Raw genomic sequence first — 13,918 nt, forward strand, 5'->3', positions numbered from 1 at the left:
TGCTATGCTAGGCTATCAATACTCTTACACAAATGCATTTGTAGCTTTGGTTAAAGCATATATTTGAAAATCTGAGATGACAGTGTTGTTAACAAAAGGCTAAGCTTGTGTTTGAATATATTTATTTAATTTCATTTGCGATTTTCATGAATAGGAAACGTTGCGTTATGGTAATGAGCTTGAGGCTATGATTACGCTCCCAGATACGGGATTGCTCGTCGCTAGAGGTTAACAAGGATTGAAGCTTTTAGCTGATACAAGACACTTATATGTACCGACAATTGTTGTTTCTCTAAAATCTGCGGTCTTAACATGAGGCTCTGCATGATTTACAACTTGATGGGACGCCGATCCTTAAAACGTTTTTAAAATACTTACACACAGCTTGGACACCCATGCATACCCCACAAGCCATGCCACCAGAGGACAGGGGTGATGAGCCGCCAGGACTTAGTGTGGGTGAGGAGTCGGAGAGCAGAGTTTTGAACCATCGAGTTGATACTAGTTAGCAGTAAGTTGCAGTGGTCAAGACAGGAGGAGAAGAATACATGTATGAGGGTTTCAGGAACAGGATGGGAGAGGGAGGACCTGACTTTGGCAATGTTGCAGAGGTGGCAGCAATACTGGGTGATTTAAAAAGCCATAGTCAATCAAACAATAGTATAAATAGTATTTAGCAAAAATGTTTATTTTTTATTTACAATCTGTAGAAGCTATGAGAATTCATTTGTGAAGCATCGCAGCACAGTTGAAAAACATATGGCAAATAGAAATACAAAATGGATGATGTTGAGAGATATATGGGAGAGGTTGATTGGAAGTGAAGGGTGGGACTAATAGCAAGATAAAACATGTAAAACATACGGGGTCTGTAAAATGTATATATGTTCAGAACTTTTGTGAAATAGCACAGTTACAAATAGAAACTGGATGGACATCAGAAATAGAGGAAGGACTAAAAACAAACATAATATAACTATTGTAAAATAGACTGTGTATGTAAAATGTGTATAAGATGTATAAATTGAAGGTAAAAGCTGAAGTGTTTATTAGTTTACTTCATTTGGGGGATCGGTGGTAGTGTTTGAGGGGAATAATAATAGAGGTATATTCTTAAAGTATTTATGTCTATATAGGTATCTGTATGTATATATGTGTATATTTATGCATGTGTGTATGGATATATATATATTTTACCCAAAAAATATATGGGGGGATTCGAAATGATGCATACAATTAAATTGATGGAACCAATATTCTTTCCGCAATATTAAGCTGATCCACCCCTTAAAAAAATGTTACAGAGGTGAAAAATTAGGATTTGACAGTCTATCTTATGTGGTGATCAAAGGAGACGGTGGAGTCCAGGATGACGCCATGGTTGTGTGAGTGGGGGGAGGGAGAGACAGTGGTATCATCAATGGTGAGGGTGAGGTTTCCAGCTTTGGTGAGGGTGGATTTGGTGCCTATGAGGAGGAGTTCCGTTTTATCACTGTAGAGCTTGAGGAAGTTTTGTTGCATTCACATTTTTATTGCAGAGATTCAGGATTTAATGTGGTCAGAAGTAAGTTGAAAAGGGATTTGGTGCTGAGGTAGATCTGGTGTTATCGGCATAGCAGTGGAATTTAAGGTAGAAGTGACAGAGGATCTGACCAAGGGCGAGGATGAAGAGTAAGGGGCCCAGCACAGAGCCTTGGGGGACACTCTGTGTAACTGCAGTTGAGGTGTGGCCATTAAGGGAGATGTAGTGGGTCCGGTTTGTGAGGTATGATTGTAGCTAGGAGAGTACAATGCCTTTAACGCTCAGACCCTAAAGCCTAGTGAGGGGATATGATGGCTCACTGTGCCAAAATCGGTACCCAGGTCGAGGAGAATCAGGATGTTGAGGGCACCAGCATCAGCAGAGGTGAGATCATTGACAACTTTGAGGAGTGCAGTTTTACCTGTTGCGTCGAGCAATCCCGTATCCGGGAGCGTAATTATAGCCTCAAGCTCATTACCATAACGCAACCTTAACTATTCATGAAAATCGGAAATGGAATTAAATAAATATATTGCCTCACAAGCTTAGCATTTTGTTAACAACACTGTCATCTCAGATTTTCAAAATATGCTTTTCAACCACAGCTACACAAGCATTTGTGTAAGAGTATTGATAGCTAGCATAGCATTAAGCCTAGCATTCAGCAGGCAACATTTTCACAAAAACAAGAAAAGCATTCAAATAAAATAATTTACCTTCTAAGAACTTCAGATGTTTTCAATGAGGAGACTCTCAGTTAGATAGCAAATGTTCATTTTTTCCAAAAAGATGATTTGTGAGGAGAAATTGCTCCGTTTTTTTCATCACGTTTGGCTAAGAAAAAACCCTGAAAATTCAGTCATTACGACGCCGAACCTTTTTCCAAATTAACTCCATAATATCGACAGAAACATGGCAAACGTTTTTTAGAATCAATCCTCAAGGTGTTTTTCACATATCTATTCGATGATAAGTCATTTGTGGCAGTTTGGTTTCTCCTCTGAAGCAAATGGTAAAATACACATAGCTGAGATTACGCAATAATTGCAACAGAGGACACCAACCGGAGCACCTGGTAAATGTAGTCTCTTATGGTCAATCTTCCAATGATATGCCTACAAATACGTCACAATGCTGCAGACACCTTGGGGAATAGACAGAAAGCGCAGGCTCATTCCTTGCGCATTCACAGCCATATAAGGAGACATTGGAACAAAGCGCATTCAAAATCTGGGGCATTTCCTGTTTGAAATTTCATCTTGGTTTCGCCTTTAGCATCAGTTCTGTGGCACTCACAGATAATATCTTTGCAGATTTGGAAACGTCAGAGTATTTTCTTTCCAAAGCTGTCAATTATATGCATAGTCGAGCATCTTTTCGTGACAAAATATCTTGTTTAAAACTGGAACGTTATTTTATCCATAAATTTAAAGAGCGCCCCCTATATCCAAGAAGTTAAGTACTGTGGAGGGGATGGAAACCAGACTGGAGGGGCTCTATTTTAACAATAATTAGGTGGCGCTTAAATTTATCCTATTTCACACATGCACAACTGCAGTGGTGGAAAAAGTATCCAATTGTCATACTTCAGTAAAAGTAAAGATACCATAATAGTAAATTACTCAAGTAAAAGTGAAAGTCACATAGTAAAATACTACTTGAGTACAACTTTTGGTTTTAAATATACTTAAGTATCAAAAGTAAATGTAATTACTAAAATATACTTAAGTATCAAAAGTAGAAGTATAAATAATTTCACAAACCAGATGGCCCAATTTTCTTGTTTTTTTTTAAAATTTACAGATAGCCAGGGGCACACTCCAATTTAACATAATTTACAAACTAAACATTTGTGTTCAGTAAGTCTGCCAGATAAGATGCAGTGGGGATGACCAAGGATGTTTTCTTGACGTCTGTGACTTGGACCATTTTCCTGTCCTGCTAAGCATTTTCAAAATGTAATGGAGTACTTTTGGTTGTCAGGGAAAATGTATAGAGTTAAAAATACATTATTTTCTTTAGGAATGTAGTGAAGTATAAGTAAACGTTGTCAACAAAATAGTAAAGTAAAGACCAAAAATGACTTAATTAGTACTTTTACTTAAGAACTTTACACCACTGCAAATTATTATAAAACACTTTTGCATATCCCATTCCCCCTGAGACAACCTTGGAGAGTGGGGTTAAGTGCCTTGCTCAAGGGCACACTGACAGATGTTTCACCTACTCTGGGATTTGAACCAGCAACCTTTCAATTACTGGACCAGTGCTCCTTGCCCATATACCCATATATAGGTTGTTGATTAGTAGGTGGGTTTGTAATTGGGAGGCTACAGTCCGTTCCAGAGTCTTGGCAAGGAAGGGGAGGTTGGAAATGAAGTGTGTAATGGAGTGAGTGTACCAGAACATATTTATCAAGAATATTAACAGGGGGACAGGTAACCTAGCAGGTAACCTAGCAGTTAGTGCATTGGGCCAGTAACTGAAAGGTTGCTAGTTTGAATACCCGAGCCAACAATGTGAAAAGTCTGTCGGTGTGCCCTTGAGCAATTTGCTCCAGAGGTGCTATACTTCTATGGCTGACCTTGTAAAACAACACATTTCACTACACCTATACGGTGTATGTGACAATAAAACATATTTTTATAATGTTAAGGCAGTACTTAACAAAAACCTATGTTTCCCTATTCCTATGTTGTAGGCCAGAAGAGCATGCGTGTCACCAGCCTGCTCATCCACCAGGGGCTGCTGTGGGTGGGCACTGTTCAGGGAATCATCATCACTCTGCCCGTGCCCAAACTGGAGGGCATCCCCAAAATAACAGGTACAGATGACGGAGGAGGATATGATGAATCAAGGGGCCTGTGAACATTTTTCACTGGGAAAAGTGATCCATTATAAAAATGGTGCTAGTTGCTTCTGGGGGTATGTTTGTCACCATTGTTCTTTTCTGATTGTATCTCTGTCCTGCAGGAAAGGGGATGACCTCTCTGAATGCCCACTGTGGTCCGGTGGACTTCCTGGTGGCCACGTCCAGCACCCTGTCCCCAGAGCTACTGAAGAGGGATTCTTTGGCGGACGGACCCGACTCTGCCTGTGGAGAGGAGGACCGCAGTTACTCCTCCTCCCAGGAGTCTCTGCCACAATCAGGCTCCTCCCAGGGGGAGGGGGGGGGCAAGGGGCGGGGTGTGTTGCTACAGTACACGTTGCGCTCCACTTCGGGGTTGCCAGGGCGACCGCTAACGGTGAGGGGCGATGAAGCATCGGACTCCTCCCTGGAGTCTTTGGAGCACAGCCTGGAGGACGGCTCAATCTATGAGTTCAGTGGTGACCCAGAGATGTGGGTGCAGGGACGCCCCTCTGAGCGGGACGGGGGGCGCAGGGACAGAGTGATTTCGGCAGCGGTCATATCTGGGGGCAGGGGTTTCCACAGACTGAGGGAAGGGACAACGGAGCGGGCGGGGGTGGAGTCTTCAGAAACAACCCTGATGATGTGGGAACTACCACTGACAGTGTGATCTGGGTATCAACACTCCGGCAGTGTAGAGGGGAGAAGCAGATCTTTTCCCCAGCCCTGCATCCTTTCCATCCCATAATGCCAGGATCATGTACCATGTGAAAGCAGGACATTAGTGCTGGCACAGAGCACAAGGCCAGGCTGATGACTCTTTGTGTTAGTGAGCTCCTGCATGCTCCATCTGAGGAAACCTGCTGGTGACCTGTGAGGCATGGTGTACTGCCATCCCATTGGTGGATCTGGATGACCCTGCTTACTCATTCTCAGCCACAGGCCCAGAGCCTTTCTTGTGACAGCTTAAACTGGTCCTCGCCCCTCCTTACAAGTATGGATATGCAGAAATCAAGCATCATCAGAGCTGACAGTGCTTGCCTCACACATATTTATCTCCCACAGTTGACAGCCTTCCTTTGTGAGTAAGAATTGACCACATTTCTTTGAGAGTGACACTTTGTTGAATCTACCATGCTGCAGTGCCGAAGATGGACCTCTTTCATCTGAAGCCATCTGTTTAGGGCTGAGAAAAGCTGAGAAACTACTGTAGGTGTTATTTAGTTCTATTAGTTCAGAAAACCTCAAGCACTCCCTGGCAATGTGAAATATGTGAAATGTCTGTCAATGTGTCACAAGTGAATCTGTGCTTTTAGAAAAATGAAAGTGTGTTGGACGCTGACTGTGAGTCCTTAATCATCAGATTTTTTTTCTACTGCATAAATAGGTAGGTTATCTGAGATATGAGAGGGAATAGAAGGCAACGTCTTTGTGTCCTGGTCTATCAGAGTTTAGTAGTTTTACATTTAAATGTTCCCACTTGTAGTACTACAAAGTGCAAAATGCACACCATACATGTTTCTTGTGGACGACGATGATACTGTCCATTGTAAGTCAGTTAAAGCAAATATATATCCACACCAGCATGCTGATATGCAACAAACTGCATTTAACCTATGTTACACATCAAAAGGCCTACTGAATTCAGTACAAAAGACACCGGCTACAACTGCTGCAGCCACCCAGACGTCATTAGTGGCTGTGTGGAGGCACCTAAAACGGAGAATGCTTTGTATGGGTTTTTGTGGCAATTTAACACACACAAACCTTTGATAAATCTATCCCCTAGTGTCCTTAAGCATTTTTATCTCCTTTCCTTCACTCCCTGTTTGAAGCCATTGCTATCGGTGGTTTGGTGTGCTAACAGAGACATGGTAATCTCCTGCCCTGTTTCGGTTTCGATTTTATTCTGCTACAACGGAAATGGCCTACCTTTGACAATGTCTTTGAAAACAGTTGATTGACAAATGAATTGAGATGTTTGGCTATGAATGCATGGTGTTGAAGACTTAGTGTTATTTTGAGTTTCCTATGCTGCCGGATGGAAATTATGGTTGATTCCATATTTTGTCACCACTTCTGTAGAATATGTTGTATAATTCCCCTTACATCTCCATACCCGAGTTCTCTTTTTCATTCCAGTAGAAGGTCCTGCTTTCTATGGTTCTGAAACATTATTTTATTTTACTTCGTCTCCCCGGAATTAAAATATAGTTGCTTTGTTTAACAGGTCAAGTTCAACAGAAAACATAACTCAGTACAGTGTTACGTTGTTTCTATGAAAATGTACAGTGCACATGAGAAAAGCTGTTGAAAGCGTACTGTACAAGACTTGTTTAGTGTTCCTATGATAATACTATTCTACAACACTATTCTGGAGGTCACCCACATGTCAAGGTTATTTAGATGTAGCCAGAGTGTATGATTGAGTAACCTTTATGTAGTATACATCATTCGGTGCCGGTCGGTGGTCGGCGGTCGGTGCCGTTTAAGATGAGGGAGGCCAATCTTTTATTTTATTTTAAGAGAATGACCTTATTTCTATTACTGAATATTGGAGGACTGTCATTCACATTCTATTCACCCAGCTCAATGTAACATCAATAGGTTTAGGCTACTACATGATACTCAAATGTTTCCTATACCCATCATGAGGTTAAAACCTAGCTTCCGGATTAAAGTTTACGACGTACATGTAGGTGCACAGGTTGAGAGAGAAATGACATATTCAATATCGCCTTGCAGACTCTTGCCTGCATCTAGTTGATCTAGGGTGTAATCATTAGTCCAACAGTTCCAAATGAAAGTGTCTGTTGGACAAATTCAGGTAGGTTTATCCCCGTTTCATTCTGTTTGCTTCCATTTAAGTTTTCGAACAGAATAGGCAAAATGAATACACCCCTGACCACCGCAAACACAGTTCACTTTCATAGCAGCCACATACAAACAGCATGATCATTTGCTTGTTGTATAATTCCTTCTCGCATCTACAGTACGCATTCTCATCATCTTATACTTTCCCTTTCTCTTGTGGGATTCATATCTTAATGTGTGTCCATCCTCTCATCCTTTCCCATCATTTTAGCCTCAATATTATTTTATCTATTCACACTCATAAATGGATATTGTCTATTATAACTTTACACTCATACTAACCATGCTGTCTGTTCCTATAAAACAACATTTGCAGCTACTAGCAGCTACCCATACTTTGACTTTCATTCACATAATTGAAAATAATGTGCCCTTATAATATTATAGATTTTGACACCCCTGTGGTAGAGAAAGAGGCTTATGATAAGTCACCCGGTTTAACTTTTGAACATCATGAAATAATGTGACTCAGTTGTATACGTAGATAGAGTGAGAGGTCTAACATTAGATGCACAGTATAATGTTAAGTTACATTGCACATATAAAACAATGCTTAACTCCATTAAATGTCAATTCCAATTGCCCTTTGGTACGTTAATGAATACATGCTTACATACTGTACTTTAAAAGTGTTTCATAATTCATGTGTAATATGTCATTGTTAAATAAATACTTCATAGCAATAACATGATATTCCAATTATCTTTTGTGGGGCTCAAATTAAGGTTGGTGTTGATTTGAAGGTATCTTTGCAAGTCTGAAGCAGTTCAATTACCAAAAAAACAGCAACTTTGTCTACATTTTGACCCATTGTGTATTGCCTAATAACAGTCTAATCTGCCTGTTAAATACCACTGTGTCCAATCTCTTGGCTCATCCGATTTGGAACCGGACTTCACAATTCTCTGTTTGGACGGCCCATGGCAGTGAGGTCCAGACCAGTCTGTTAGACCGGGTACCCACCTTGCGCCATCTGCCCATATGTCCTCACACCACTAACCTTCCACGTGGGACACCAGCTGCATATCTAATCACTGGCTCTCTACAGTTTGGGAGACGTTTTCTCTGTGTAGAATTGCTGTCTGCCAACCCAGCCCAAGCAGCAGCTGATGACCCTGCTTACTACGGTTTCTGGATGGCCTGGTTGGCCATTAGGACTGTGTGCTACAAACCCCTGACCTGCCAGTTGCATGTCCTCAACACCCCTCTCTTGTCCTCATGTCTCCTTATGAATAGCTATGATAGCTCCCTGCTGACAGCAGCTGATAAATAGGGGAATGTCTTCAGCTAATAATGTTGATCAGCTAATAATAATGTTTTCCCCACTGTAACCTATTCTCTGCAACAGAACGCAGAAGAGAATGGATCATAATATGCTTCAACAGTCTTTGAGTGTGAATAATCCACATTGTTGTTTGCTTCTCCTTATTTCTCTTCATTTTCACAGCAATTTCTCATTTACCAAGCTGTTCACTCTTATTAGGCTTCCCCTGGGGAGAACTGCTAACCACAGAACAGAAGACAATGCAGAGGCAGAATGAAGAACACATAATTCCCTCTGCTGCTGTACCTGTACAGTGCCCCACACCATCCATAGAACAGGGAACATAATGCGGATCTGAAAAAGCTCTGCTGAATTGCACCTTGTACCTGGGTCAGCAATAGAACGCATCCTTCCCTGCAAGCAAAACGACACACTGAGAAAAAGCCCAAAATGCTGCGCAAGCTTTCACTGTCAAATAGAACTCAAACAGTAGTGCATTATGTTCCAGGGGAACTTCACAAACCCCTTTCTAAACCTTTCTAATGATATTTTTCCCAATTAACCCTGCCCCAGGAGAGATTTGACTATCTTGAGCCCCAGCTTTGCACCTGTGAAGCTGGCGGCGTCACTCTCCCTGCATCTCAGGTATAATTTGCATGGCTCGGTCAAGGCTAAACTGGAGCGAATGAAGCAATGCAGTTTGAAGGTCTTCATGCTTTATCTATTGGCTCCAAAAAGCTGGGCATATTTGCATTGCTTTTCATTTCCGCCGGCTCAGCAGTACCCATGATAAAGGAAGAACAGCACAATGTACCAACTATCCTTGACAAAGAGGCTGGGGCTGACGATTTGCATTAAGAGAAAACAAAGATAGGGTCCACATACACAGTCATATTGGGTGTTATTATGGGCCTCCATCAAAGCTCTTAGTGTATGTCTGTCCATAGAAACAAATATTAGGAATATGCACAGTAATGGGCTTAGATCTGGTTTATGTGATGGCAAATGTTGGTAATACTGACCACTTAAATCTCATATGAATAAGCATAGGCCTATATTTCTCAGAGGTTTCTAGAAGCCACAACTTAGATTGAAAGCTACTAAGGATGGTAGCTGACTCTATAGCCACTTCTATCTGTTATATCTTTAATCTGAGCATAGAGGAACGTTTTTGTCCTCAGACCTGGTGGGAAGCCAACATCATTCCACTACAGAAGAGTGGTAGAGCAGCCTTTATTGGTTCTAACAGCAGACCTATCAGGTTGCTGCCAACTCTTATCAAACTGTTGGAAAAAATGGTGTTTTAAAAAATACAATATTTCTCTGTAAATAAACTAACAACATACTTTCAGCATGCGTATACAGAAGGGCACTCAACATGTACTGCACTGATGATTAGTTGCAATTGATAATAAGATTGTGGGAGATGTACTGTTAGATTTCAGTGACCATAATCTGTTGTTGAGAAAACATATATGTATGGCTTTTCAACCTCTGCCATATCATCGATCCAAAGCTGCTGTATCTATCTAATAGAACTCAGAGGGTTTTCTTTAATGGAAGCTTTCATAATGTCAATCATGTAAAGTGTGGTGTACCGCAGGGCAGCTCTCTAGGCCCTCTAATCTTTCTATTTTTACCAATGACCTGCCACTAGCATTAAACAAAGCATGTGTGTCCATGTATGCTGATGATTAAACCATATACAATGGCGAGAACAAGTATTTGATACACTGACGATTTTGCAGGTTTTCCTACTTACAAAGCATGTAGAGGTCTGTAATGTTTATCATAGGTACACTTCAACTGTGAGAGACGGAATCTAAAACAAAAATCCAGAAAATCACATTGTATGATTTTTAAGTAATTAATTTGCATTTTATTGCATGACATAAGTATTTGATACATCAGAAAAGTAGAACTTAATATTTGGTACAGAAACCTTTGTTTTCAATTACAGAGGTCATACGTTTCCTGTAGTTCTTGACCAGGTTTGTCCACACACTCAATCCAACAGGATGCTTTCAATTGAGCAATTGAGGTTTTAGGCGCCAAGCCAAATTTCTTCAGCCTCCTGAGATTGAAGAGGCTCTGTTGCCCCTTCTGCATCACACTGTCTGTATGGATGGTCCATTTCAGTTTGTCAGTGATGTCTACACCAAGGAACGTGAAGCTTTCCACCGTCTCCACTACTGTCCCATCGATGTGGATAAGGGGTTGCACCTTCTGCTGTTTTCTGGAGTCCACAATCATCTCCTTTGTTTTGTTAACATTGAGTGAGAGGTTAATTTCCTGGCACCACACTCCCAAAGTCCTCAACTCCTTCCTGTAGGCTGTCTAATCATTGTTGGTAATCAATCCTACTACTGTTGTGTCGTCTGCAAACTTGACGATTGAGTGCAAGGCATGCTTGGCCATTAACGAGAGAATCACTGACATGATGTCAGCTGGTCCTTTTGTGGCATGGCTGACATGCAGTGGAAATGTTTTGGGGGGATTCAGTTCATTTGCATGGCAACGAGGGACTTTGCAATTAATTTAAATTCATCTGATCACTCTCCATAACATTCTGGAGTATATGCAAATTGCCATCATACAAACTGAGGCAGCAGACTTGGTGAAAATTAATATTTGTGTCATTCTCAAAACTTTTGGCCACGACTGTATAGGCAATGACATGTACTATGTGTAACTGATAGATGCTCACACACAATACATGTTATTGTTTTTAAATGTAGGTAAAATGTAAAGTATTGTCTGTCGTGTCTTTTTTGTTATGTGTCGGACACCAGGAAAACTCGCTGTCGCCATTGGTGTTGGCTAATGGAGATCCTAATAAATCAAATAAAAAATCTAATTGTACTAAGTTTCCGAGACCGACCTGCCCTGCAGGAGAGAAGTAAGCAGAGGTCCTTGCTCCAACTCCCATCATGCTGCTATAATTGTCAGGCCCATCACTCTCTCATTGCTCTGGGAAGACCTGTCTGTACAAAGTGCTTTGTGGAGGCTCCTGGAGCGACTCACCCAAATATTTTATTTATCACCTTTTAATCATGCAGAGGATTGATAAAATTTTGATCGCTGTACATTATTCAGCCTGTCTCTAAGGAAAGGTCCGCTCCATGTCTTGACACCATGGGGATATTAAATACTCATCATCTTCAGCGATATATATCGCCATGTCCGGAGACTTGGAGAAGGGCTATTGAAAAATAGGCACATCTTCCTTACACTCTTCATAAAAATAACAATGAGTTTTCTTTTTTTGTTTAGTGTATTCACTGCTCCCTGGTTCCAGTCCTTGATGTTATGATTTATATGTTAACAGTGTATAAAAAGATAATTGGTAAAAAGCTAAAGGATTTTACAGGCAATCTCCTCAAACTACATTATGGTATAAGCACCATTGTAGCCCCCTCTCCCTTCTCTTTATTTACCTTTGGAAATATAAAACATTATATACAGTGTACTTTTTTTCTTACTTGCAGCATTTATTTTATGAGAATGTTTAGTCCTTTGAAGGGTGACCTTCAATTCATATCTATCGCTGTAACTCTCTGCTACCATCTCACTGGGACCTCCATCGAGGAGATAAAATGTTGTTTTATGTCTTGCAGTAAATCAAAATCACTTTTATGCCAACATTTCTCCCACTATTCAAACAAAATGAGAGCGTTAGCATTCAGGTATAGTCAAAACAGTCCTCGCTCTCTCTTCTCCCTATCACTGGTGAATTTGGATGAACAAGTCAGAGGTAAATAATGTGTTGAATATGACAACAGCCCTGTTCCGTTTTACAAGGTGAACAAAATATGACTTGCTGCATCCTCAATATAGAAAAGAACAAATACAAATCGATACTTTCCCCTCTTGCTATCCATATTGAGAGGCTATTATTTCACTATGTGTCTGTTTGGTGCCCTGAATCAGAATTGCCTCTCCTATCTTCTCCATCTGACAAATGCCCAGTAATACCACTGCATTTATTGTCTGTGTCCTTTGTATGACAGTTTTACCACCAGCCAAGAGTCTTGTGGGTGAGCAGCACACACCATATCTGTTATGCGGGTGAATGAGGACCCAAAAGCGACTTGGCGAAAACAGAGTCTTTAATCCAGTAACGGAAATATGCAATACTCCTAGACAAATCGGAGCGGTAAATAAAGCATAAAAAACAATTCCACTCGTAATGACGAGAACAGACTGGAGACTCGATCATAAACTGTAGGTTGCCTCGGGAAGGCACTTGACCGTAGCAGACTCAGACACCTGCTCACCACGCAGCATCTGAGGGAAACACGACACGACAGGGCGATACAAAGACACAGCACGGTGAACAATATACAAGGATCCGACAGGACAGAAACGGAAAACAAGGGGAGAAATAGGGACTCTAATCAGGGGAAAAGATAGGGAACAGGAGTGGAAAGACTAAATGATTGATTAGGGGAATAGGAACAGCTGGGAGCAGGAACGGAACGATAGAGAGAAGAGAGAGAGGGAGGGAGAGAGAAAAAAGGGAACGAACCTAAAAAGACCAGCAGGGGGAAAACGAACAGAAGGAAAAGCAAAACGACAAGACAATATAAGACAAAACATGACAGTACCCCCCCACTCACCGAGCGCCTCCTGGCGCACTCGAGGAGGAATCCTGGCGGCAACGGAGGAAATCATCAATCAGTGAACGGTCCAGCACGTCCCGAGACGGAACCCAACTCCTCTCCTCAGGACCGTAACCCTCCCAATCCACTAAGTATTGGTGACCCCGTCCCCGAGAACGCATGTCCATGATCCTACGTACCTTGTAAATAGGTGCGCTCTCGACAAGGACGGGAGGGGGGAGGGAAGACGAACGGGGGTGCGAAGAAAGGGCTTGACACAGGAGACATGGAAGACAGGATGGACGCGACGAAGATGTCGCGGAAGAAGCAGTCGCACAGCGACAGGATTGACGACCTGGGAGACACGGAACGGACCAATGAACCGCGGGGTCAACTTACGAGAAGCTGTCATAAGAGGAAGGTTGCGAGTGGAAAGCCACACTCTCTGGCCGCAACAATACCTTGGACTCTTAATCCTACGATTATTGGCGGCTCTCACAGTCTGTGCCCTGTAACGGCAAAGTGCAGACCTCACCCTCCTCCAGGTGCGCTCACAACGTTGGACAAACGCTTGAGCGGAGGGAACGCTGGACTCGGCAAGCTGGGATGAGAACAGAGGAGGCTGGTAACCCAGACTACTCTGAAACGGAGATAACCCGGTAGCAGACGAAGGAAGCGAGTTGTGAGCGTATTCTGCCCAGGGAGCTGTTCTGCCCAAGACGCAGGGTTTCTGAAAGAAAGGCTGCGTAGTATGCGACCAATCGTCTGATTGGCCCTCTCTGCTTGACCGTTAGACTGGGGATGAAACC

General features: G+C 42.0%; 1 protein-coding gene across 3 annotated transcripts in view; it reads left to right on the top strand.

Annotated features, from left to right (window-relative positions):
• LOC124031381 (rho guanine nucleotide exchange factor 10-like protein) overlaps positions 1 to 7,922 on the top strand; it is a 188,179-nt gene extending 180,257 nt beyond the window's left edge. For all 3 annotated transcript variants that reach the window (XM_046342537.1, XM_046342536.1, XM_046342538.1), the window contains 2 exons: positions 4,224 to 4,346; positions 4,496 to 7,922. In XM_046342537.1, coding sequence (XP_046198493.1) covers positions 4,224 to 4,346; positions 4,496 to 5,040 — 668 coding nt within the window. In that variant the 3' untranslated portion in view covers positions 5,041 to 7,922. The remainder of the gene's footprint in view (positions 1 to 4,223; positions 4,347 to 4,495) is intronic.
• Positions 7,923 to 13,918: the final 5,996 nt, after the last annotated feature.

Source organism: Oncorhynchus gorbuscha, linkage group LG03 (assembly GCF_021184085.1).
Source record: "Oncorhynchus gorbuscha isolate QuinsamMale2020 ecotype Even-year linkage group LG03, OgorEven_v1.0, whole genome shotgun sequence".
NCBI lineage: Eukaryota > Metazoa > Chordata > Actinopteri > Salmoniformes > Salmonidae > Oncorhynchus > Oncorhynchus gorbuscha.